This window comes from Euprymna scolopes, chromosome 19, assembly GCF_053919585.1.
Source record: "Euprymna scolopes isolate OS-2025 chromosome 19, ASM5391958v1, whole genome shotgun sequence".
Taxonomy (NCBI): domain Eukaryota; kingdom Metazoa; phylum Mollusca; class Cephalopoda; order Sepiida; family Sepiolidae; genus Euprymna; species Euprymna scolopes.
Genome location: NC_136500.1, coordinates 20027457 through 20054403, shown reverse-complemented (window position 1 = coordinate 20054403; position 26947 = coordinate 20027457). Strand labels below are relative to the sequence as shown.

The window sequence follows — 26947 nt, the reverse complement described above, 5'->3', positions numbered from 1 at the left end:
TGCAGTCAAAAGTCACGTCAGATGTAGCTGCTGAGGCTTCCTGAATCTTCCTCCTGCAGATTATCTGTGCGGGAGATCTCAAAGGAGGCGACAGCCTAGTGGATAGTACGTCGCCAGGTAGCATGGTCAGCAGCAAGAGCAAACCACTGGAGGTGGTCAATGTGGCAGTCACTGAGGGACTTATTCAGAGAGTCTTTATATCTTTTCTTTGGTGCCCCTCTGTTATGACTGCCAGTAGAGAGTTCGTTATACAGAACTATCTGGAGCAGGCGATGATCCTCCATTCCGGAGACGTGCTCGACCCAGCGTAGCTGTGACTTCAGCAGCATGGCCTCGATGCTGGTGATTTCCGCCCGCTCAATGACCTCAATATTGGTGACAGTCACTCCAGTGTACGTTCAGAATGGTATGGAGACAGCGCTGATGAAAACGCCCGAACATTCGTAATTGGTGGCAGTAAATTGTCCAGGACTCAGAGCCGTACAGGACGATGGAGAGTACTACCGCTCTGTACACACTGAAAAAGACAGCTCCCCGGGTAGAGTACCGCCCTCCACCACATCACCATTGGTGAGACTAAGCTGAAGACCGTTCACCAGTTTACCTACCTGGGGTGTACCATCACATCAAATGCCAAACTCGACAGGGAAATAGACAACAGACTGGCCAAGGCAAACAGCGCTTTTGGCAGATTGTACAACAGTCTGGAAAAACAGACACTTAAAATATATATATATATATATATATATATATATATATATATATATATATATACATATATTAGACATTAAGAGGAGATTATAGATATATATATATATATATATATATATATATATACTCGTTCACATACACCTTTCACGACAAAGATAGAACCCAGAACTAGATAGACTCGAGCAACTGCATCGATAACGGACAACGCCAGACCCAAAGTGGGTTTTGATGTACTGCATCTCATCAGTGACGTGCTCCGACATAGGCGCGAACCCAGGTTGTCGCACTCATGAAGTGTGCAAAAAAAAAAATAAAAAATAAAAAAATATAAGAATTTAAAAAATCGAGGCATAGTCAATAGATTGCGCCGTAGCCCATATGGTTGGGTCGTCAGTATTGCACACTTCATGAGTGCGATGACCTGGGTTCGCGCCTATGTCGGAGCACATCACTGATGAGATGCAGTACATCGAAACCCACTTTGGCTCTGGTGTTGTCCGTTGTCGATGCAGTTGCTCGATTCTATCTAGTTCTGGGTTCTATCTTTGTCGTGAAAGTTGTATGTGAACGGGTATTTATATATATATATATATATATATATATATATATATATATAAGCCTCAATTGAGCGGTTCACTGATTATATGTGATAATAAAGCAAATACATCAGCAGTTAATTTTGCAGGATGAAATCCATATTGCTTGAGATGAAAGTGGATGTAAAGAAAAAGTCAGATGGTGGTGAGGAGAAAGACAGAAAGAATGTCACCTGTTTTGGTTTTAACATTCGATCATGAGAGGGGGAAAAAATTGATTTAGTGGCTGAATTGGTTAACATGTCATAATTAAAGGTAGATGTTAGGAGTTCAAACCTCACCTGGGCATAAGTCTTTATACTCTTACTCTAGTTTTCTAAAGAACTTTAATATTTTTAAAGTATAATATTACACAGATTGTTTGATAATCTACATTAGGACACTGAGATTGACCTGCTAGTTTAACGCAGAAAAAATTATAATAAAAATTCTAATCAAAACAAGGTTGATTCGTAAAAAACAATCTTATATTACCATTATCAAAGTGTTTATTTCTGTTATTATGTTATGTTTTGGTATGAAAAAGTAAAAGCATGTAATGTGACCCATACTACCTGGGACAAATACAGGGTGGAACGATAAATTTGTCACACTACAGCTTTATTTTAAAACTTTTATTGAAAAAAAATAATTTCAGGTAACTTGATTATGTAGTAGGGCTGACATCTATTGAATGTAGCTGCCTTCAGCCTTGATACAGGCCCGGAACTGGGAGCATGCTCAGCGAATGGCAGCAATCAGGCTGGCTTTGTGTTGTGGGAGGTTATGTTGGTGATGTTCTCGACGTATGACCAAATGTAGTACTCCAGTGGGTTCAGGTTGAGGGAGGGGGAGGGCACTGAAAGAAGGGCACAAAGTTGTAGTACTGAAGCCAAGCTTAGGTCTCTTTAGAATTGTGGGCCAGCGCCGAGTGCTGCTTCCACACCCTGGGTCTGCCAGCGGCCACCTTATTGCACCAAGGGATCACAACACTCTTCAGCACATCCAGGTACACTTTGGTGTTGACTTTCAAGATGGCTTCAAAGATACGAGGTGGCATGATGTGGCTCTCACTTGAAACCACACCAAAGACCATAACCGTGGCCGGAAACTTTGTTGAGCTGTGACCTCAAGCATTAAACCATTCAGATAGCATTTTGATGGTGTAGGCAATGGTCCTGTAATCATAACTTGGATCAGTAGAGAGTATGAATTGTACAGCGGCGCATTTCCGATCTCGCTCGTTAAACATTGTGTCACTTTCAGACATGATAGAAGGCGCCTATCGCTCTTTGGATTTGTACACAACTGACCAACTAATAGATGGTCTGCCACAAAAAAAAAAAAGAAAACCAGTTTTCATGAAATGAAATGAAATGGAATCATGTCATCTTTTCTTTGGTGACAATTTTAACATTTCACCATAAGCTACCAAATATATGCTACAAACACATGGGATGACCACTTTAATTATGTAACGTGCTGTATTAATATCAGGACGATAGAAACTAACATTTATATTTTGCTGGAATTTAGCCCGAATGAAGGTTTCTCAAATATTGTAATTCTGTTTAACAGTGGAATACACATGATTAGTTAATTGGCAAAAGCAATACAGTCAAAAGGCAATAATAAAAACTGAAAAAGCAAATTTAATATAACACAATAGGCATCTAAATCAAAGCAAATAACAATAAGGGAGATTAGACATTATCTGCAAAACGTAAAACACATTCATATCATCAGCAGTTTTAAAGTTCACTTGTCTATGTACATTTTTCTTATGCTCCGGATATGTTTATTTTTTTTTTTTTTTAAACATGTTTTGTTCTTAACTTTTTTTTTTTCTTATTACATCCTTGTTTTTCTCCAACTTCCATTCTTTTTTTTTTTTCAAATCTCTGCAATCCCAACTCTCAAAATTCAAATGTGCTATATTTTCCACTAAAATCCCCAATGATATCTGCTTATTCTTCCAAGTTCGTTTTTATCTTCCTTTCACTTCTCTTTCCTTCTCATAACATCACACGTTCGCCATCTCCACTTCTTGCTCCAGTCGGGTCCTGGTGGTTACAAGTGGAAAAAAGAAAAAATATAGCAGCTGATATAATTTGTTGAAGCCACATCCTCACCAATGTTTCTCCCCTCTTTCTTTTTTTGTCCAGTTACGTTGAGAAAGATGCAGACAGCCTAAAACACACTCATTCGTCGTGCCCTCATCCTTTTCTGGTCACATAATATAACGTGTGTGTGTATGCATTGCTGTTTATACTTTTTTAAAGTCAAATATTTTCATTTTGATTTTGCTCACGAGTCCGTTTTCAAACCTAATATTATTAGGTTTTTGAATTTTTGAGATGAGGATTGGTTCTTTGTATTATTTGGATTCTTTGGACTACTGTTCTCATGTTCTCATCTTGAATGTCATTTTCACGTTTCGGTTGATGTAATCTCTGACCTTCTTCGAGTATATCTTGTCGAACTCAAAGGTTTAAGACTCAAAATTAGTACTAGAACTGTCCGCAAAGGTTAAGGCTCTCAAAATTCATACTAGAATTGCCTGCAAGGATCCAGGAAGCAGTGGTTAGTGTATTTGGAAAAAAAAAAATCAATTGGAAAAAAAATTGTAAAAGTGACATTCGCCTTAAGATTGAAGGTTCAATTCTCAGTGTGGGTGACCAAAAAATACAATTATGAATTATTTAGGACCTCTATCCAGTCATGGCTGATGGAAAGAGAGCACGCTACCTCCGTGAAGTAAATAAATTCTGTCCAGATTCCAGAGTTCAACAGAAACATTCCTGATTCCGACAAAAGAAGAAGGTCAGAGGTTACATCAACGGAAACATTGTAAATGACAACTCAAGATGAGAACAATATTTTGGAGAATCCAAATGATAATATTATTTTTTAAAATCATTATTTACGTGTTGATTTTCTCAAAAAAAAAAGGATAAGAAATGGAGAGAAGGGACGAGTAGAAGAAATAACACTGATTAATCTCATTAACAATGTTTTAATTCTATTAATGACTTTTTATTTTATTTTTAACTAGCAGGGATGCCCGACATTGCCTGGATGCTTATCGGGGTGCGTGTGTGTAGGAAAAAAAAAAGTTTTTGCAGGCAGGTAGGCTCGAACTCGAAGCCTTGAGGTGAAGTCGAAAAAGAAAACATGACACGTTACCGTTACGCTAACAGGGCAGAGAAAGTGAGAATGGTTGAAATTAAACACTTAAAAAACGAGCGACTGGTTTTCTAGGTCAAACATCACGTGATAGAGAAATGAAATCACGCAGAGCCAGTTAAGCTTTATGCTTTCTGCATATTTGTTTGTTTCCTCAGCTCCCCACAAAAAGGCGAGTGTGCCCCGCAGGATTTTTAGTTTCGCTTTTATACGGAAAAGCCAAACAAACAAGCAAGAGTAAGAAATAGTGCCAAAATAAAGTAAAAGTCGCTCAAATTTTTGTAAATCAGAGATATTATAATCTAGGTAGTATACAAAAAGTTCTAAATGTAGTAACTCCCCGAGCGCCCTCCCCCTGAAAAAAGCCTTTCACAGACATACAAAAAATTGCACGCACACAGACACAGTTTCACTATTATATTACAGATAATTTATACTTAACATTTACTTTATGGAAAATAAATTAAAAGTAAAAAATGTTAGAAATTCAGTTTTGACAAATAAAATTAATAAAGATTTATAAAAATATAAATTACAAAATTAATCTAACTTTGCCTAATTTGATCAGATTAAGAAACCTATTTTTTTTTTTTTTTTTAAATTTTATGATACACTAAATCCATTTTTCTGCAGTAAATTTCCAATATTGCATAATTTGCAGGTCCTGCTAATCTATATATAGAAAAGTGAAAATGTATGTATGTATGTATGTTCGCTTTTTGTGTATGTCTGAGAAAGGCTTTTTTCAGAGAAGTGCTCGGTCGGCTCGCAACTTTTTAAAACTTTTTATATCACATATAAATCATAATATCTCAGAGTTAACAATGGAGCTCGCCTGTCTATTTAATTTGCTCGACTTCGGGAAGATAAATATCCAACATTTGTCGCTCGCCGCATGTGGATTAGTCTTTTTCCTATAATAAAAGTGACACTAATTCTGGCGGTATTTTCCAGGTATCGCAGGAAATGTCCGAAAGGAATCAGATTTGATCAATGTGAAAATATTTTCCTTCTATCAAACAATTGCTATTTAATTTGGACAAGGGGATCTGATGCCCCCACCCACCTACCAACATCTTGGGAAAACAAAAATAAAAAAGCTTTCCGCAGTAAATGAAATACTATCCCACAGTCAAAGTTGACCTCATTAAGTGATTAAAACGTGCACCTGCCAGATCTAAGTAATTAAATAAATTCAAACATGTTTCCGTTAGTATCTCGCGGTGGGCCAATGGTTAACGTCGCACAATTTTTTTTTCACACTTTAATTTCCAACTTTGCCTCAAGGGTTCAGGTTCGATCCTCATACTCACCTACCAAAACTTTTATTTTTAAATTTTACCCCTTCCCCCTCGGAGTATTGATTTACCCAAAACCACACACACCTCCTAACACCTGGGAAACGCCGGGCACCCACCGAGTTTTAAAATTTTAATATTGAAACAGGGTTATTTAAGCCATTTTTCACATGTTTTTTGGGGGGCAGGGTTTATTTTTCAGATTTTTTTAAAGAAGTTTTAACGTTCGTTTTTCTTTTTCCGATTTTTACATTTAACATCATTCATTTGCCTTACGTTAGTTTTTTTTTTTCTTTTTTTTTTTTCGATTTTTTTAAGTTTTAACTTTTTTTTTTACATAATACTAGCGGGGGAAAGGGAGGTACCCAGCGTTGCCCGAGTGTTTGGAGGTGTATGTGGTTGTTAATGAAAACCTAAGAATAAGCAAAGTAGAAAAAGAAAACAGAAAAACGAACGTTAAAACTTAAGCGGGGGTACCCGGGCGGTGCGGGGGAGGGCGGGTAATCAAAACATCAAAAAAAAAAAAAACTAACGTAAGGCAAACGAATGATGTTAAATGTAAAAATCGAAAAAATAAAAACAAAAAAGAAAACAGAAAAAGAAACGTTAAAACTTCTGAAAAATAAAAACCAAAAAAAAAAAAGAAAACATGTGAACAATGGCTTAAATAAGCCTGTTTCGATATTAAAATTAAACAAATTGGTGGGTACCCGGGTGTTTTTGGGAGTGTGTGGTCGGTCGGGGGTGGGGGTGTTAATGAAAACCTAAGAATAAGGGGAAGCAAAAAAAACCCAGAAAAATGAACGTTACGTGAAAAATGGCTTAAATAACACTGGTTCAATATTTAAATTTTAAAAAATTGTAAAAAAAAAAAAAGAAGACATCTCACACCATGATTCAAACCCAAAACGTTTAGATAATGACCCAACGCTCTAACCAACTGAGCTAACACGACATACATGAAATTTAGTTCTTCAACTATTTAAACGAAATCAGGTCATGACGTCATCTGACGCATGCGTAGAACCAATCTCATCATGAGAGGGCGGTTTTTGTTGACCCCCCCCCTCCCCCTGTAGAAAGTTGTTGATTTCAGGGTAAAAAAATTAACGTTTTTGGCCAATTTTTCGATATTTTTCGGGCGAAGGATGGAGCTTCAATATGATACCAAGTTTGTTAATTTTTGTTCTGTCTGTCGAAAGTTTTTAGCGGACACACAAACGCACATACATACCTTTTCACTTTTATATATATAGATTAAATTTTTATTTAATATTTAAAAATATTTACTTCGCTTATTCTTATGTTTTGATTACCCCCACCCCCACCGCCTGAGCACACACACCTCTAAACACCCGGGAAACGCCAGGTACCCCTCGCTAGTCTATAATATAAAAGAAAAAATGTCTTGCGAAAACTTGAAAAATTATTCAACAAAATTTCTATAATGTTGGTATTTATTTTAATAAGAGTAATCCTTGATAAATAATATCTAAAATTTAGAAAAAAAACTTCATTCAAGGGAGGAGAGGGATCATTTATATCATTGAATGTTATCAAGAAGTAAAAACAATAATAATGTTATGTAAAGGGAAGCAAAACTCTGGGCTCTTTTCACCTCCTTATGCTGATTCAAGTAATGTGTGTGTGTCTATGGACAGGAATGGGTGGGCGAAGAAAAAAGCTGTTAAAATATTTTGTCTAGGTTAGAATTGTTTTCAAATGGTCTTCATCTAAAAAAAATAAATAAATAAATAAATAAAAAAAAAGATGTAACTGTATTTGTCTATACATAGTTAAATCCCTTTGATTAGAATAAAAAAATAATTAACAAAAGGCAAAACATGCCAATTACAATTGAGTTCATTCATTATAAAATTTAACGTTATAGTTTCTAATTATTTTTACCCAAAACTTGACACAAAATGCATATTAGAGAAACTAGCCAATAATTACTTATTGAATGTATCAATTCTTCCTTTATGTTCTAGTATTCAAAATATAAAGGATTTGTAGCGGAATAGTACTTTTTGGGATGGCCTATTCAAACTTTTTTTTTAAATTCAATTTTCACTCCAAACAAGGCACAGTACCACTTTAGGGGGCTATTATCGGGGACATAAGTTGCAGAAGTATTATGAAAGGAGAGGAGTAGCAAGATGTCTGTTCACATTACACTTTAACTTCTGTGTGTCAGTACAGTTGGGAAAGCTAAATTCCAGAAGGGAGTTCTAAAGTCAAGCAGTTCTGGGGAAAAAACTATTGGAGTAGAAGGCTTTCTTACACCTAGGGATCTCTACTATGAAGGGGTGGGATTTAGCTGCTTGTCGGGTTTGTTGGGGGTATTCACGTCGAGGGGGTACAAATGCTTGTAGTTCTTCAGAGCATTCACCGTTAAAGTACTTGTAGAACAGGCAAAGGGATGCAACATTTCGTCGATGTGACAGAGACTGAAATTTAGCTGACAGTTCAGGACCTATCAGATTGGCGACTCTCTTTTGAACCCTGTCAAAGGAGTGAGAGACAAGTATCAGATTCACCAGCCCAAATGTGTTAACAGTACTCCATACATGGGCGAATGGTGGTCTTATAGGAGGTACAGGATACTTTCAGGCGTAAGTAGTTTTCTAGCACGGTAGAGAGAGCCCACCTTCTTTGCAGCAGCCTTGGCAATGCTCTCAATGTATCTATTACAGTTCATGTTCCCTGTAAATGTTAGGCCAAGGAGTTTAAAGGAAGTACTTTCGGGTAATGTGTTCTTGGCCATTGCTTTTGGTGTTAGTGAAGGTTTCTGGTAATTATTGAAGGAAACAAGCTTAGTTTTCGCAGCATTGAATGAGCCCATCCATTTTTGTCCCCATTCCACTACAGATTGGAGGTCATCCTCTAGTGTTTCTGCCATTTCCTTAGATATGTGTTCATTTGTTTTCCCCTCGTGCCTGTTATAGAGAGTAGTGTCATCAGCAAATATACCCATCTCAGAAGAGACAATTTTATCTGGGAGGTCATTTATGAATATCAGGAATAATAGAGGTTTAAGGATAGACCCCTAAGGTACTTCTGCATTTATATCATATATAACCTGGATTTTTCTCTTAAGAAGGATTTAATTACATTATGTATTCTTCCAGTGATACCATATGATCTAATTTTCCTTAGAAGACCATCGTGCCATAACCTGTCAAAACCTTAGATATCTCGAGGGCTACCACTCTATCCTCCCGTTTTGTCCAGTGAACAGTATATACGTTCAGAGATTACAGTTAGGATATCTGCTGTGGAACGGGCTTACCTAAATCCATATTGTTTGTCGGTCAGGAGTTTAGCAGCTGTAAGACTAGAGCTTGATTAATTATGAACTCAAATATTTTAGCGAAAAGAAGGAGAAGGCTAATGGGGCGATAATTTAATGGGTCAGTTCTTTGGCCAGAATTCTTGAAAACTGGTACCACAGAAGCGGTTTTCCATCAGTCTTCATGCATCCTAACACCAAGAGATATGCAAAATTGCAGTCTCTCTTAAGTGAATGAGCATCCATGTGTGGTGAAGGGCCACATCTTTCATGATGTTAGCTTGGTCAATATGCACTGTTAATATGCATTTCTGTTATAGACAGAACACGCTGGATTTAGTCATAAAAATCTTTCTTTTCTTTATGTTTAGTTATAGTTCATGTAGTGACCAATTGACACACAAATGCTTCATCAAAAAAAAAAAAAAAAACACTGCAGCTTTACAGCAGACTATTCTTGAAAATATCTGTTCCAATGAACGGAGAACCATAAAAATGTACAAGTTTTGGAGAGTTGTATACTTATCCAGCCTTAAAAATGCTTTTAACAAGTATTTGCGCTTAATCTGCAACTTTTGTTTTCAATCACATGATAAGCTTCCCTAGAGTATGCAAATATCATTGCAATTGTTTTCCAAATATGAAATCAGCGAAATTAATAACATTAGCATGTAAACTATTACAAGACAATTAAAAAAATAAACATCTCGTACAAAATAATTAAAACCATAGAAAACATCTTGCACAAAATAATTAAAACCATAGAAAACATTTAATACAAAATAATTAACACTATAAAAAACATTTTGTACAAGATACAAGATAATTAAAACTTAAGGCACAAATATTCCTGCTTTTAATAATAATGGGGACAGAAAAAATTATATTTATAATTGTTTAAATTCCTTAAATTAGGGATTGTTTCTTGCATAATATTCTTTAGTTTTGATACAAAGTAAAAATTAAACTGGTCCACCATAATTGAGGCTGACATGGAGACTACCTTTTCATTGATTCCTATATCAGGATGTAAGGGAGGACGTTACTGTTTTCCTAGAATTACTCACTGTATTCATGATCCTCAATTCATAATGCTAAGCATTTAGTCAGCAAGAGGACATCAAGTACCATTTTTTGAATTATTGGTATGCCTTAATTAAAGATTTATATTGCTGGCCCCTCATAAAAAAAAGGGTAAATTAAATAGATATACCAACCTCTTTTTGAGCTCTCTGCTTCTCTTCTTCTAACTGAACTTTCCAAGCTTCCTTGACGTTGCTAGAATGTTTGCTCGAGAGAATTGACTCTTCAGGAATAGATGCACTCATTGAAGTAGCCTCAATGTTGGAACCATCTGGAGAAGAGTGTAGAGAAACAGAATGACGTGATAACATTGCAGGTGAAAATGAAAATCTTAGATATTTAATAGAAAACAAGTGAAGCATGCATGGTCCCCTGTGAGTGAACAGAGAACGAGGCATAAAAAAAAAAATGACTAAGTTCAGCATTTGCCCAAAAGTCCCCCAAGTTCAGCATTAGCCCAAAAGTCCCCAAGGCCTTAACATATTTAAATTTGAGTTTACCACCATGCAAAACTGCTAAATAGACATACACAGAAAATTTTGGACAAATATGGTAAAATAGTCCCAAAAGCGGAGTGTTTTTATTAGCTCTAAAAGAGTCCTTGTGGCACACTCAAGAGTTATCGCGAAGTATAGGCAAACTGTTAAGTTTTGAGACATTGTGTTGAACAAAGATGGTGGCGTAGTTCAGATCAGTAACCAAGATGGAGGCCAAGAATGAAATGCGGTCCGTGCTGTAGTTAACGGCGAACTGATTGAATCCAAAATTCGACAATTTTTATAATAATTTTTAAACGTTTTCATTATTTGTTTAGCACAGCCGTTGGTTATAAAAATGATTGGTGAATCCATTCGTCTCATACCCCCATCAGGAGTCAAAAACATTTTACACAAACAAAATTATATAGAAATCAGTAAATTACAACTTTTCAGAAAGTTTTTATAAAAATCCAAGGCATCAACTTTTTTTTTTTTTAATAAGCGCAAAAGTGCCAATTTTAGCTATTTTAACCCAAAAGGCACCCCTAGGGGGGAAACCAGAGTTTTCTCAGAAAATCCGTTTTGTTACTTTTTTACTCATATCATGTTTAATGTTTGTGCAAAATTTTTTTTAAATTCCAAGGCGTAGTTATTGAGAAAAGTGTGGACGGACGAACGGACAAGGGTGAATTTACAGGTCCAACCTCTTTTTGTCGGGGGAGCAAAAATAAAATTATACATTATACTTTGTCAACCACAGAAAGAAATATTCTTATATGGTCATGTGACCCATATTTAATAGATTTTACTAGAATGATCGTTAATAGATTAGATCTGATGACTTCAGAAGAAGGTTAAATAAGCATAGTATAGGGAGATGCATGCAAAACTGGAGACTGTATTGTTATGTGATCATTTTGAGAGTTCTTGGCTTAGTAGAAGTATAAAAGTTGAGGTAGCAGGTCCAGTTAACAGGGAAAGGTTAAGAAAAACATGGGAGGAAGTGATAAGGATGGACTTGAATCAAAGAGGGATAAATAAGGACCTGGCCAGAGATAGATTAGTTTTCAATTGCTAAAAGCTATCCAAGACATGCTAGTAAAACAGACGTTATGGTGATGGTTTACTTTATGAAACATATTAATAAACAAAAAAAAAAGTAATGAATACACCCAGAGTACACTTATTGGCAATATAATTCTGAGGATTAAAACCCATCAGGTTCAACTCTGACTTATCTTCTATAATATAAAGTAGAGTTGTATGTCTATTGAAAAAGCACAAGCTATACAAGGTGTTACAATATTTTTGCTATAATGACGGTAGATATTTACTTGCTGCCCACCTCAACAAGATGTGGCACAAGGTCAGAAAGTAGGGATATCCAACCAGTGCCTCCAAAGGAAGCGCACTCTGACTTAGCAAAAATTACCTGGGCATCCCCATTGGCATTCCCCAGTAGAGGCGCCTCAGACAACAAGCAATAAACTTGCCCCACCAGAAAGCCGAATAGCAAGACCTGAGAGGTTGGACCTCCTAGGTAATACCCAGGTGGTGTACCTTAGTCGGACAGGTACTAGGTCAATTCCTGATTGTCAAGAACAGATATTTGACTGGTACTTTCTACCCAAGTCTCCAAGCAAATGAAACAGCGAGGAGATTCATCCTCATCAATATAATGAGGGTATGATTAAAAAAAAAATTGGAAGGTTCTATTCATAAACAGGGGTGGTAAGAACTGACCAATCAGATGGAACAATGCTCTACTACCAGCAAATCAGAAACTGGAATCATTCCATAAAATAGACAGAATCTCTGAAGAATTCTTGCATATAACTTTTCGTCTTCACATGGAAAGTAACTCTGCTATTCTGTCTCAGGACTTATTCAGATTGGCTACCTACCGGAAACTCTATTCTTCGTCTTTTACAATTTTTACAATTCAAAGCTTCTTTGGATTTTTTTCATTTTGTTTGGAACAATATTTCTTTTCTCTTTTAAAACTATAATGGCTTACAACTAAAAACAAGGCACACTCACACAGCTAATATTAGTTTATTATTCAGTCAGATGGAAGTTTTTTTTTGTTTTTTTTTTTACACGGTGGTCACCACTTATCAAGGCCTGGAAGCCACTCCAGGATAAGGGTTATTGCAAGTACTGTACGTTAGTGTAGAGATTTAATGAAGTGTTTACTTAAGGGGGCGGTTCATTAGGAATTTGTTTATGTTGGACTCGAAGACATCCAGGTTGTAGTCAGGTGGGAAGCAGGCAGATGGAACAGTTCCACAGGCCTGCAGTTCTAAGAAAGAAGCTTCGTTCATGGAATCTACGTTTTGATTTAGGCACAGATAAAGAGTGGGGAAAATTTTTGACAGTGGATTCAGCTAGACGGGTGTTTTTCGTGAAAGATTCGCGAGGGGGGACCAGAGATTGGAGTTCAGACGAGCACCTGCCATGGAAATAACAATAAAACAAGGATAGGCTCGCAACGTCTCTTCTGTGGGAGAGAGGTTGCAGGGTAGAGAAAAAGGCATTTCCCACTAAGCCACAAAGTCTATTTTGTACTCTGTCAAGGCAGGATAGGCTGTTTTTAGCAGCTCCTGCCCAGATATGGCAACAGTATTCCATCCTTGGACGTACTTGGCTTTTATATAGATAGAGAATTGCATCAGTAGCGAGATATCTTCTGGAGCGGTAGAAGGATCCCACCATCTTTCAACATTTAGGGACTTTTTAATGTTATTATGTAATAATGCATTAATGATTCTTTTCTGGTTACGAGAGAGAGAGAGAGAGAGAGAGAGAGAGGGGATGATCATGATGGAGAGAAGAGTCGAGAGAAGGGGGGAGAAGAAAGCAAGAGAGGAGGAGAAAGAAGGAAGCAAGAAGGGAGGGGGAAAGAGGTGGTTATAGAGGATTACAAAGAGAGCTAAAGAGAAAAGCTTTAAAAGAAGATTAAAACACACACTTTACCTCTTCAATTTTGTTGCGACATTGGAATAAACTAACATTCACTATAACTACAATTTGTTCCTTACCAGAAATATTTTCCGTAATACTATCAGACGTTTCCTCAGCATCTCTAAAATCACTGGCAGTCTTCAACGAGCACTTGCTACTGATGCTTTCAGCATCATGACTATCACGCTGAGACGATCCATGTCCATTTTTATGATGGGGATGGCTGAGGAGAAAAAAGATACCAGAATCATAATAAAAATAATTTTCAGAAAACATAAAAAGATATAAATGAATATATACTATACCGTAAGATATTATCATTTTTATTATAACTTTATATTATTACTAGACTATTCGTGACCCATTGGGTCAGTATGTTATATTAGCTATGGAATTAATGTATGAGTGTGACACTTGTGACGTAAAGAAAATAGTTTTTTGTGACATAACAGAAACATTTCTATGAAAGTATATTAAGATGAAAAAAGAATATAGATAGATTTCTATGAGTCATTCTGTTTATAATTGTTTATTTTTGAAAAAAAATAAAATTACAACCATTGAATTATAAGTGGTTTGCCATACTTAGAGGTAAATATGAACTGAACAGATACCATAATACCTAAAGTTAAACTCGAATTTTCATATATCTTTTAATTTAAGCGTGAAAAAAAAAAAAAAAAAAACAATTGGGATGCTGAAAATGTACACAGTAAAACAATACGTTTTATTGTCGCGTTGATTATTTATTTGTAACGCAAATTAAAAAATAATAATTTTGGGGTTATTTATTTATATTGGTAGTGTAGAAGAAAATGTATGAATGCTTTTTTTTTAGAAAGGTGTATTCAAAAATGGAGCATAAATTAAAAGAAAAAAATGAAGACAGTAGGTAAATCGCTGTTGTAAAATACTCTTATGGTTGTCAACGGGTTAAAGTAGATTTATTTATAAGAAAATTGCGTTAAAATAACTTAAACGTAATACGGAAATGAACAATGTAAAAAAAATGCAGGAAGTATTGACAATTGTTCACTTAGATAATTTAAACGCAAAAAAAAACAAAAAAACAATTGGGATGCTGAAAACATACACAGTAAAACAATGTTTTATTGTCGCGTTGATTATTTGTTTATGTACGCATGCGCAACTGAAAGTCGTAAATCGGATGTTGCGTTACAACACCCATTACAAGGTACTTTTGAGTTTTATAATTGTATAGATTGTTCCTTTCCGTATATATAATTGTATGCACTTATGTTTACTGTTTTATCATTCATCTTACCTTCAATACAATATTCTTTATATTTAATATACAAAGTAAAGCCAGCCTCTATCATTTCTTTGTCACCAATAGCTTTCTTCCTACAAAATCAATATTAGATTCTGATCCATCAGATTTTTTTGCATATCGTTGTAGCATGTTATTAAAAAGAATAATTGGTCATTTGATTTAATCTAATATATTTTGCCAGACTGTTTATCGTTTCTTTGTCATCAGTAGTTTCCTTCCTATAAAATTAATATTAGAGTCCGGTTTGTCAGTTTTTCTTGTGAATCGAGCATGTTGTTAAATAGAATAAAATGTCATTTCATTCAATTCTTTTCAGAAAATGCTTTGCTGCATCTGGATGAAAATAGTTTTAAAAAGCGACCATCTTAGATAAGGGGATATAATTCTGTATTTATTAATACAGAATTATTTCCCTTTGATTGGAACAAAAAAAAACATCTGTGAAACAAAATATGAGTGTTTCTTGACTGACTACAGGATGGTCATCTTCAAGTTTAATATAAACAATTATTTGTTGAACAGTTCTCTTAAGTAATTTGCCTATTCCACCCACCAATTTGATTCCTTTTGTGACTGTGATCATTATCTTACTAACCCTAACCCTTTGACCCTTATTCTTAAGTGACCTTCAGAGCCTTGATAAGCGGCAATCCATCAGTAAAAAAATCAGAATACATGCAATTCTCATGGCTTCTTCAGAATTAATTCACCTAGCACAGAGCAATTTCAAAGGAATATACCTACACCATATTTAATGCCCAATCATGCAGAACATGGCACTAAAGTGACTTTAAATACACATTACAATCAAAGGAGGAAAGTTTAAATTACCTACCACAACAAGGTTCTAAAACGTGCTATATTTAAAACTGTTTAATTGAAGAGCATTTAGGCTTACCGTTTTGATTCTGTTTGGGGAGAAGAATAAGAAGTCTTCAAATATTTTCCTCCTCCTGATGTCGATAAAGAATGTGACTGTTCAGAATGGCTGTACAAAGAGTCATTTATCTTTGGTTTGTTGACACTCTCTGCTCTTGAAATGTCCTGAAAACATGGTTACAGAAATCAGAAATAAAATATTTTATCACCATCTTTAGTTAAACACCGGTTTTACAGGCTGGCATGTGTTGGATAGTTTTAGAAATTGACTTTGAACCAAACTAACCTTTTTTAAGTGTACGTGTGTGAATGTTAGTCCATTCCCAATGAACTCAAAAGGACTACATTGATTTGTTTTTATATTTCACACAAATATATTTAATGTATCTGAGAGTGTTCTTAGATGGGTTTTGTATTGGAATGCCTCTGATTAGTATCAATAATCGATAATTAAAAAATTCTGATTAAAGAAGGAACAGTCTGATTTTGACCAAAGTTAACACCTTTATAAAGTCTAACATCACAAGTGCATTTGAGAAGTTTTATCACCGCATAAGCAGAAGGGCCCCGACATATAAAATCAACATCAAGTTTTTTTATATGATAGGGACACATTCGAAATTAATTCTTATTGAATTGAATCATGATACTTGATTTTTGCATTTTAAACTTTAATTCAAGCCATCACATAGAAATTTATAAAATCAATAGTACAACTCAACAGTGCAATGCAGAATATAATGTATTGTGAACAAAGTTATTATGAGGAAGTAAGTGACGCTTCCACCTGGTGCACAATGGTGGATCCTTGACTAGAACATGTAATTAATTGATTTGATTGAAAAATGAGCAATTTCACAAATTTCCGTGACGATAAAAACATTGGATGTGTGGAACATTTGTTGATCCTCATTCAATCCATCCTACTATATATATATATATATATATATATATATATATATACAGAGAGAGAGAGAGAGAGAGAGAAAGTTATGAAAATATATAAGCCTGACAAATTCTCACGAGAATGACACGCAGAATATTCTGTGTAGCTTAATTGCCATATATATTTTCATAACTTACTATCTAGCTCTACCTATGTATTGAGCACTGTTGAAGTAAATACTGAAAATTTACGCATAAAATTATATCTTCGTATATTAATTTATGTGATTAAATGAAGTAGTCATTCATATATATATATATATATATATATGGAAAATGATAAATTATTTGTCATCACCATTTCATCTTTATTCTAAAACTTTCTCAAAATGACTGATTTGAAGAAATATCACAGAAGTGCAATATTTGACAATATGCTGTGTGTTTGTGATGTAAAAAAATGTTTTTACTTTTCAAAGAAAACAGTCACTAGAATTTTTTAAAATGTATAAAAATAAACTTAATGACATACATTACATAAGTCGATCTATCTGACTATTTTTGTATCAAATGTTTTACCAGCAATTGATTGAAAAGATATGATTATTGATAAACTATCATTATTTCCATTTATCCCCTCATGCAAGTTTTCCTTTTGTCAATTTTACCTAAATTTCTTATATTATCATAACTGAGTTTTACTTATCATTCAGAATTTTTTTTTTTATTCTAATACCCAAAAACATATCAATTTTTAAATTCCTGATTCAGATTTTGATTAATCGTCCCAACTATTATGGACAAAAATTTGTTGGGAATGTAGTGTAAAATAGCTAGCCTGGATACAACTTCAAGTCCCATTTTGTTACAACAAGTTTGCTAATTAAAGGAGATAAAGATTGATCATGGGAGATTAGTTATTTAAATGTGTTAGACTTTATAATGGGTACTGATTAAAGAAGTCTTCACTGAGATTTATTTTAAAAAAATTAAAAAAATGTAATGAACTTGTGTAAAGTTAAAAGAATGATTATATTGTAATGCATGAGAGAACAGTGTATTTAGGGAATTATTTTTTACGCATAATTGCCAAATAAAAGTAGAATCTCATTGGGTGGGAGAGAGGGGATTTAGTGTGTTAATCTTCAATACCCTTTTTTTTGTCATACAGAAAGTATTGATTGATAGGTTTTAAAAGAGACAGTCACTGATGAAACAAGTCCTCTACCCCCCTCCACCATGCACCAGTTCAATCATGACATCTTTTAATGTAGTAAAAAGAACTCAAACAAAACAAAATGAAAAATAAACAATAGTCTCTTTGCACAAATTTAGTTCCATCTTTCCCGACACCTCCTAAATTGTAATGGGTTGTAGGGTTGGATTGAAGCAAACAGGAATTTTATTAAATAATCCACGAAACACACTGGGTTCCTCTCATGATGTTGACCATGTGTCACATCCCACTTGGACTGGGGGAAGGGGGCTAAAGAACAATCAAGCATCTGAATAATAAACTCACTTTTGTATGAGTGTGGGTTTGTGTTGAAAGTGATTCAGGTTCATGCTTCGACAAAGTTTTCTTCCTTTCCTCGTTTGCAGTGATACTTTTCAGAGAAAATGACTGTTCTCCAGAGATTAGGGCTTCAGAATTTTCCAGCATTTCTGATTTTGGACCTGCGTTTTCTTCTCCTAAAAGATTTACTTCACGCTTGACACGATCCCAGTAATCGCGTTCTTGATTTCTTGTCTGTTCGAGATTCTGTAAAACAAAAGAAGAAAATTGATTTATTTTTAAATATAAAAAATGCAGTATCCAAATCATTTTTAGTGCTTCTACAGAATTTAAACCAAACCGAATTTTGCCAAACTAATCCTAAAACTTAGGTTAGGGTAAAAAAATAAAAAAATAAATAAATAATCAGCAAAACATTTTGATGATGTAAATGTGAAGTTTTGCCTTTATTTTACACTATATTAGTTGCCCCAACTGTGCACTACCCAGAAGAAGGGAGTATTTATACTTTCATGTTTATGTCACATTTCCAGGGAAAAATTGAGGAATGTAAAATTATTAACTAGTGGGACCCATGGAAATTCCACAGAATGAGAAACATATTTAATCAACAAATATGTTGGCTGGCTGTCATTGTCAGCACTGGTGATTACTGACAATTAATGCTGATTTGGAGTGGTTACTGGTAAGCACTGGCTGCCTTCGCAACTAGCAGTCGATGGCAGCCATGACCAATGTCGGCCTCTATTGAATTGCTCTGAAATAAAATCATCATCTGTCGGGCATTGTTGGGCACTGATTGTCACTGGAAGCCTAGAGAGGGTAACAATGGTCACTGGCATTTAGTGCTGTTCTGAGGTGGTTACTTGCATTTACTGGTGGACATTGGCTGCTTTTACAACTGTCACTGTTGGTTCCTAGTGTTCACTGATGGTCACTGGCAGTCATGACCAGCATCAGCCTCCATTGGACTGCTCTGAAATGAAACTTTCTGCCTTCAATGATGAGCACTAGCAGTCATTGGCATTTTGAGGCGATTGTGTTTACTGGCAGGCACTAGTTTCCTCTGCAACTTTTGGTCATTGTCAGTTATTGTCGATCATGAGGGGTGTCGGCCTCCATTGGATTGCTATAAAATGAAATCGCTCATCTTCAAATGTAAGGCAGTCATCCAATTGAAGGCACTGTTGGTTATTGGCAGTTATGATGGTGATTAGCGGTAACTGGTGATCAGTGATCTTTTAAAATGGTTATTATTACTTCATGGCAGGCGCAGGCACTGATGGTTATTGCTGGTTTGAGGTGGTTACTTTTGGGTATTAGCATTTACTTGTGGTGTCTAGTGAGCACTGGCTGCTTTAATTGTCGGTCACTGACGTTAACCATCAGCTAATGGTAGCCATGACCATTACCGCATTTTGTTTTAAGCCTGAGTAAAACAAGGCTGCGTTGGTGTAGACATGTTTTTGTACTTATGCAGAATACAGACCACGCTATTTTTTTTAGATATGATGTTTGAGTTAAATTTAATTTCATACAGTATTTTTTTTTTTGCTTGTTAAAATGTTAGATGAAAGTACAGAATAGTTACAAAAGCTCTCACCTCTCACGTTATTATTTTAGCATAGTCTGTATTCTGCCGAAGTACTAATTTGTAAATTAAAAAACATGTAATGTGTATCAAATATGAAATAATTTTGGTGACTGAAATAGGATTTTTAATGTTTGAAATGTTGTGAACATGAAATGAATGAAAGTACTACCACTCCTTCTATAATGTAATACTGTTAATTACTGTGGCATTTGTTTTTTATATTGTGATAAGTTTGCATAAAATTCCAGACAAATGACAATGGTTGGTTGGTTGTTTTTGTTTTACGGCATATCAACCCTTTTCAGGTTATTTAATGCTGAATCCAGTGATTTTGAAGAAAAATTTTTTAATAGAATATATTTGGGTTTTTTTTTCAAGTTGGTTTCTACTAATCCATAGTTGGGACCCAAACAGATACTACCACTCCGGGTCAGAGTGGACCTGGGAGCAATGGCAATTAAAGAATGGCTCCACACTCCTCAAAGCCCGCAAGCTGGGGCCTTACCATTGGATATAGTTTAAGGTCATATCCAGGACCCTAAATGACAATGGTGACAACAATGATGACAAGCAAAAAAGCTGAATAAGAATTTTTCTTTTTTATTTGGATATCAGTTATGATATCCAATTTCTTCATTGAGGCAGAAGCAAACATGAAGATATGTTATATTCTGTGCATATACATACATGTCATATTTACAAGGTACCTTAAGTTTCCAGACTTTTTCCCCCGTATGGGTACTTTTATTGATAGTACACATAAGAAACCCTAGTCCCCTTTAAAGTAATCTCTTACGGCTGCCATACACTTGTTGTATTGTTCCAAAAACTTCCGGAAGGCTTCATGGAAGTTCTCTTGTGTTAGCATGTAAAAACATCTTCCATCTCCTCAATTGTCTCATAACGACAACCTCCAAGGTTTTCCTTGAACTTGGGGAATAATCAAAAGTCGCAGGGAGCAAGGTCTGGACTATAGGGAAGGGTGAGGGACTGTCTTGATGCCCATCTTGGTCAAATAGTCTGTGACAAGGACGAAATTGTGGACTGGTGCATTGGGGCAAACTTTGCGCAAATTTTTATACATTTTCAGTTCCTTGCAAATAACTGTGTGTACAGTTCCTACACTAACATCAAACTGTGCACTTATTGTCTCTATAGACACACAATGGTCTTTATCGATGAAATTTTTTATTTGGCCAATCAACTCTGGTATTCTGATTTCCTTACTCTTCCCATACCTCTCATCATTCGTCACATATTCCCTGCCTTCCTCGAATCTCTTATGCCACTCAAAAACTGATGCTCGATTCATGCACGATGGTCCAAAAGTAGTCTGAAGCATTCTATATGTTTCTGTAGCATTTTTTCCAACTTTAAAAAAGAATTTTCTTTTATAGTGTCCTCAAGTCCAAACTGCATTTTTGAAATTCACCAGCTGTGACAATCAGGCTTTAGTAGGGTGTATTCCAATTCCTGCTGTAGCTGTTCCTTTGAACCTGAAAACATAAAAATCGGTCAGTCATATCCTAAGATGTATCGCAATAACATGCTGAATTTTCAAGGGTCTACAACAATTTTAAATTAAATGCCTGTACAAAACAGTCTGGAAATTATTGAAGGCACCTATTATATACAACATCTTGCTAAATTAAGTTTTGTTTTGCTTAAAATGAAATTCCAACTTTCATTATAAATATGTAACCGCAAATATTTTATTGTTCTAAATAACTATACCAATTTCAATGACATTTTTCTCTCAGTGAAATATTTCGTAACACTGAACAATCTCAGTACCATCTCTTGCTCCAACACTCCCCCACCTCCCCTAGATAATCCGCTGTTACCTGGGAGTCATTATTGAAAAGGTAGATAATTTTGGTGTACATTAAACTCAAGTTTTTGCTATCCAACTGTTTTTTTTTTTTTTTTATGTGACAGGGTTATTGGATGATGCCATATTGTTTAGTTCTCAATTAGTGTCTTTAACCATTCAAAAGTGCTATAACCTGATAAATGTATGTGAACAGCCAATCAGTTTTATTTTGCATTGCCCAGGTAGGGGAGAGTTGATTAGCTGAGTGTCAGACAGTCAGTTAATTTTTTAACGATTGGGTCTATGTGTCCCTCAGAGAAAGAATGAGAGGGAGAGATGGGCCTTAGGTTTAAAACAATTAGACTTGTGTTTTAATTTAGTAGAGCTGAGAATTCTCAATCGCAAGTCTGTTTTTCAGTAAAGTATCTTTGCATCTCCAAAAGATGTGGTTTTAAACTTCAGAGGGAGAATGCTTCTGATTTTGTTGTAGTAAGAATTGAGTCACGACTTATAACCAGCACATTGAGCGTATGATCATGGCCTGTGCAGTGGATACACACTGATGCCTGTTCACAGTAGATGTAGAGCAGTCAAGATAACAGGGGACACCCCAATGATATAGGATTTGATAAGGATGAACTTTTTTTTTTTTTACATAGGCATCACCACTTATCAAGGCCAAGAGGCCACTCAAGGATAAGGGTTAAAGAGTGTACAGTAGAAATTGGACAATATAGTAATCGTTAGTAAATGCAAATTCGGTAAATTTGTTAACAAGTGGAACGTCTAATCAAGAACTTGTTTACGTTAGACTTGAACGCAACCATATTGTAGTCAGCTTGAAAGCAGGAAAACGGAAGACAATTCCACAGACATGCAGTTCTAAGAAAGAAGCTTTGTTCATGGAATCTACCTTTAGATTTAGGCACAGATAAAGAGTGGGGGGAATTATTAATAGTGTTTTCAGCTAAACGAGTGCTTCTTGTGAAAGTTTGGCGAGGGGGGACCATAGACTGAAGCTCAGTCGAACACTTTCCATGAAAATAACGATAAAGCAGAGACAAACTTGCAACATCTCTTCTGTAAGACAGAGGTTGCAGGGAAGAGAAAAGGACATCTCCTACGAAGCTATTTTGAACTCTATCAAGGCAGGACAAGTCCTTTCTAGCAGCTCCTGCCAAGATGTGGCAACAGTATTTCATTCTTGGACGTACCTGGCTCTTATATAGATAGAGAATTGCATCAGCAGTGAGATATCTACTGGATCGATAGAAGAATCCCACCATTTTTTCAGCGGCCTTGGCAACAGATTTGATATACGAGTTCCATTTAAGATCAAGAGTAAAAATCAAGCCCAGAAGCTTGTCAAAACTTGAGGCCTCCTCAAGACGAGAGCCATTCATTTCAATTGATGCCAGATGTGGATCAGAGCGTTGATGATGTAAAGATAGAAGCTTGGTTTTAGATGCATTAAAAGTAACCAGCCACTCCTTTCCCCATTGTACCACGTGCTCAAGATCAGAGGAGAGAGAATCGGAGAGAACTTGGTTGTTTACTGTCTTAGATGTGCTACCATAAATGGTAGTGTCATCAGTATAAATGTCTACAAATGATGTAAGGATGTGATTTGGAAGATCATTAATGTAGATCAGGAAAAGAGTTGGGCCCAGGATGGACCCCTGAGGAACTCCAGCATTAATACTGTGAGCTGCTGATTTTTGCTCATCAACTACTACTCTTATGAACCTATCAGAAAGAGGGATCTAACCGGAGATAGATTAGTTTGAAAGTCAATTGGTATAAGCTATCCAACACATACCAACATGTAAAACAAATGTTAAACCGAATATGATGATGATGAAATATTGATTAATATTTTGATTTAAAAAAAAAAAATGTAAGCAATATATATATTCTGGCCGAGGAACAGTTAGTGGGTTTTCCGGGCATCCCATGGTCAGTTGGCTTTTGGTGGCCCTCAGGAGCAGATGGTCTGCTTGTTTAGTTGGACATGATTTGGTTGAACAAAGAATTGAATCACGACTGTTGACCAGCACAATAAGCAGATGATTACAGCCTGTGCAGTGAATATACACAGATGCATGTTCACAATTTCTCTGAAAAAAAAAAAAAAATACCAACACCACTTGTTCCCTTTTCATTCCTATTCCAAAACAAATATATATCTTGCATTTTCCCCCACAATCATTCCATCCAGCTTTCCATCATGTTTGTTGAAATTCAACAATTTTTCCTGACCGTCTTTAGAACTTTACAGCATTCAAACTGCACAGTCTTAAGTTTAACAAACTAACTTGTCATGATTTTTCATTAAATGAGACAATATTTAATAGGTCAGATGCACTTCCAAACCAGTAAGTTGATGGGGGACAGTATTTTATATAAATACAAAACAACTTCAAAAATCAAAATGACTGACCTGGAAAATCTGCCCTAAAGAAAATATTCCCTGTTGAGCAAGAGAGATTGTTTCCACTGTCTGTTCAAAATTATAAAGCTCAGCCCTCAATCGCAGAGGCAGGGTGCTTGGGGCATAACATTTCTTGGCCGTGCTCAGATCAGTAGCATCTTTTCCTGGTTGATGATAGTGCTGGGAATAACTGCTAACCTATGAAAAGAAAAAGTCAAGAATGCATGATAATAATGAAATTCAAACGAATACAGAATCCCCCCCCCCCGCCTAAAAAAATGTCACCCTTGAAATAGATAATAAAATTCACAAACAGTTCTATAATTCAACCAGTGTAACAAAAGGGAGAGAGAGAAAAGAGATACACACACACACACACACACACACACACACACACACACACAATCATATGCTGGCATTATATTCAGTTGAAAATGGGTTTTACATGATGGCATGTGTTTGGTGGCATTTAGAAACTGACTCCCAAACTATTTTATCTCTGGCCAGGTTTTTAATTATCCATCTTTCACGAATCCATTTACGGACCTTCTCTTGTGAAATTACCCTGTTACCTTAACTGTTCTACATCTCCTAACCCAAGAGCTCTCATCCATTCTTTCAACATAGCCATAATATTCAAGTCTCCTGTTTTGCACACATCTCCCTATACTATTTACCAAATTTTAATCTTTGTGAAGTCAACAGATCGAAGCCTCTGTTTAACACACACACACACACACACACACATTACACATCCATTCTCATATCATTTCTCTCTATGTAACGCAGGTCTTCAATCTTCACTGGTCAGGTTTCACTTCCATATATCACAATTCATAAACATGCCTCATAGTCTCACTGGTCGACAGTGATAATGCTCTGCTGGTTAATAATGACAGTTTTCCTGAAGTTACTCCATCCATTCCTACTTGTTGCAATCACACCTGTTTATCCTTTGTAAGATTATAAATTTGGCAATATTTTACTTTAATACATAAAACTTTAAAAATATTAAATATTTCAAAATAATTAAAATCTCTCCAACTAATGTCAATAAAATAAAATGAAGCAGGGGAGGAGTCACTATTGGATAACATCAGTCTTTGGAATTGGTTAGCAGAGTTTAAAAAATCTCGGAATTATTTATATAATTTATGCATTGATGTAATCCTCCCCAAGTTCATTGAATATCCCAACAATTGTGCATAACGCAATTATGATAATTCATCATATAATAAAAAAAATAACAGTGCTTTCTTTGAAATTGGCTTTTATTTTGGCTTAGAAAAAAGAAAAAAAACTGTTAGAAGTAAGAAGGTAGGGTGCTGAAATGGAGCAGAAGAAGGTAGGGTGCAGAAATGGAGCAGAAGAAGGTAGGGTGCAGAAATGGAGCAGAAGAATATAGGGTGTAGAAATGGAGCAGAAGAATATAGGGTGTAGAAATGGAGCAGAAGAATATAGGGTGTAGAAATGGAGCAGAAGAATATAGGGTGTAGAAATGGAGCAGAAGAATATAGGGTGTAGAAATGGAGCAGAAGCATGTAGGGTGCAGAAATGGAGCAGAAGAATGTAGGGTGCTGAAATGGAGCAGAAGAAGGTAGGGTACAGAAATGGAGCAGAAGAATGTAGGGTGCTGAAATGGAGCAGAAGAAGGTAGGGTGCAGAAATGGAGCAGAAGAATATAGGGTGTAGAAATGGAGCAGAAGAATATAGGGTGCAGAAATGGAGCAGAAGAAGGTAGGGTGCAGAAATGGAGCATAAGAATGTAGGGTACAGAAATGGAGCAGAAGAATGTATGGTGCAGAAATGGAGCAGAAGTAGGTATGGTGCAGAAATGCAGCGGACAAAATTAGCATGCAGAAATGCAGTGGACAAAATTAGTGTGAAGAAATGCAGTGGACAAAATTAGCGTGCAGAAATACAGCAGACAAAATTAGCTGGCAGAAAGGCAGCGGACAAAATTAGCGTGCAGAAATACAGCGGACAAAATTAGCGTGCAGAAATGCAGCGGATAAAATTAGCTAGCAGAAATGCAGCGGATAAAATTAGGGTGCAGAAATGCAGCAGACAAAATTAGCGTGCAGAAGTGCAGTGGACGAAGTTAGGGTGCAGAAGTGCAGCAGACGAAGTTAGGGTGCAGACATGCAGCTGAATGAAATTAGGGTGCAGAAATGGAGCGGAAAGAAATTAAGGTGCAGAAATGGAGCAGAAGAAGATATGGTACAGAAACACAGTGAGAAGAAATTATTCTTACATCAATCTGCTCATTTTCCTCTTTGCGTTTCTTACCTTTGAGTACTTTTTTCATTTCCTTTAACCTATTCTTTCCATGAAAACTAAGGTCTCTTAGTGACCTGACACCTTGCCGGTGCTAACATTCTGCTTACTTGATAACATTTGTTTGCAAAATGAAATGCTTACTAGTTGCTGTACCAAATTTTCCAGCAGTTATGGAAAAAAAATTGATCCAACTTATTATTCGCCAATTGTATGTTATTAACAAACAGACAAAATTACAGAATTGAATTCGCTGAATCTACAATCTACAATATACTGGTGCAATAACAAAATATTACTTCTATAAACAAAGGACACGGTGAGTTGGGTATCGAGAGTAGAAAATTAGAAGTGGGTAAAATGTGTAGCTACTTTATCTTTGGAAGTTTTAGATGCAAGAGTCAGTTTTCCTAGATGAAATGTAATGATCGAAATGGATTAAAGCTAAAAGATAATTTCTGGAAATGCTAATGAAGATCAAGGATAATTGACTTGCACAAAAGTTCAGCATCGGAAATGGTACATTATTTTCCTATAATGACTGTAGTTATACAGGTGAAAACCATGTTTACTTTATTATATAGATTATTTAAGAAACTTAAAAAAAGGTTTATATATTGTAAAATATATGAACTAGTTAAATGCTTAAAGCATGAAAATCCTGATCACT

The 26947-nt window shown here is 35.7% G+C and overlaps 1 protein-coding gene across 3 annotated transcripts in view; it reads right to left on the bottom strand.

The window, feature by feature from the left end:
- Positions 1-26947, bottom strand: part of LOC145303474 (uncharacterized) — a 266228-nt gene that overhangs the window by 87747 nt on the left and 151534 nt on the right. For all 3 annotated transcript variants that reach the window (XM_080144825.1, XM_080144826.1, XM_080144827.1), the window contains 5 exons: positions 24010-24198; positions 18169-18408; positions 15781-15926; positions 13666-13811; positions 10280-10416 (listed from right to left, as the gene is read on the bottom strand). In XM_080144825.1, the coding sequence (XP_080000951.1) occupies positions 10280-10416; positions 13666-13811; positions 15781-15926; positions 18169-18408; positions 24010-24198 (858 nt within the window). The remainder of the gene's footprint in view (positions 1-10279; positions 10417-13665; positions 13812-15780; positions 15927-18168; positions 18409-24009; positions 24199-26947) is intronic.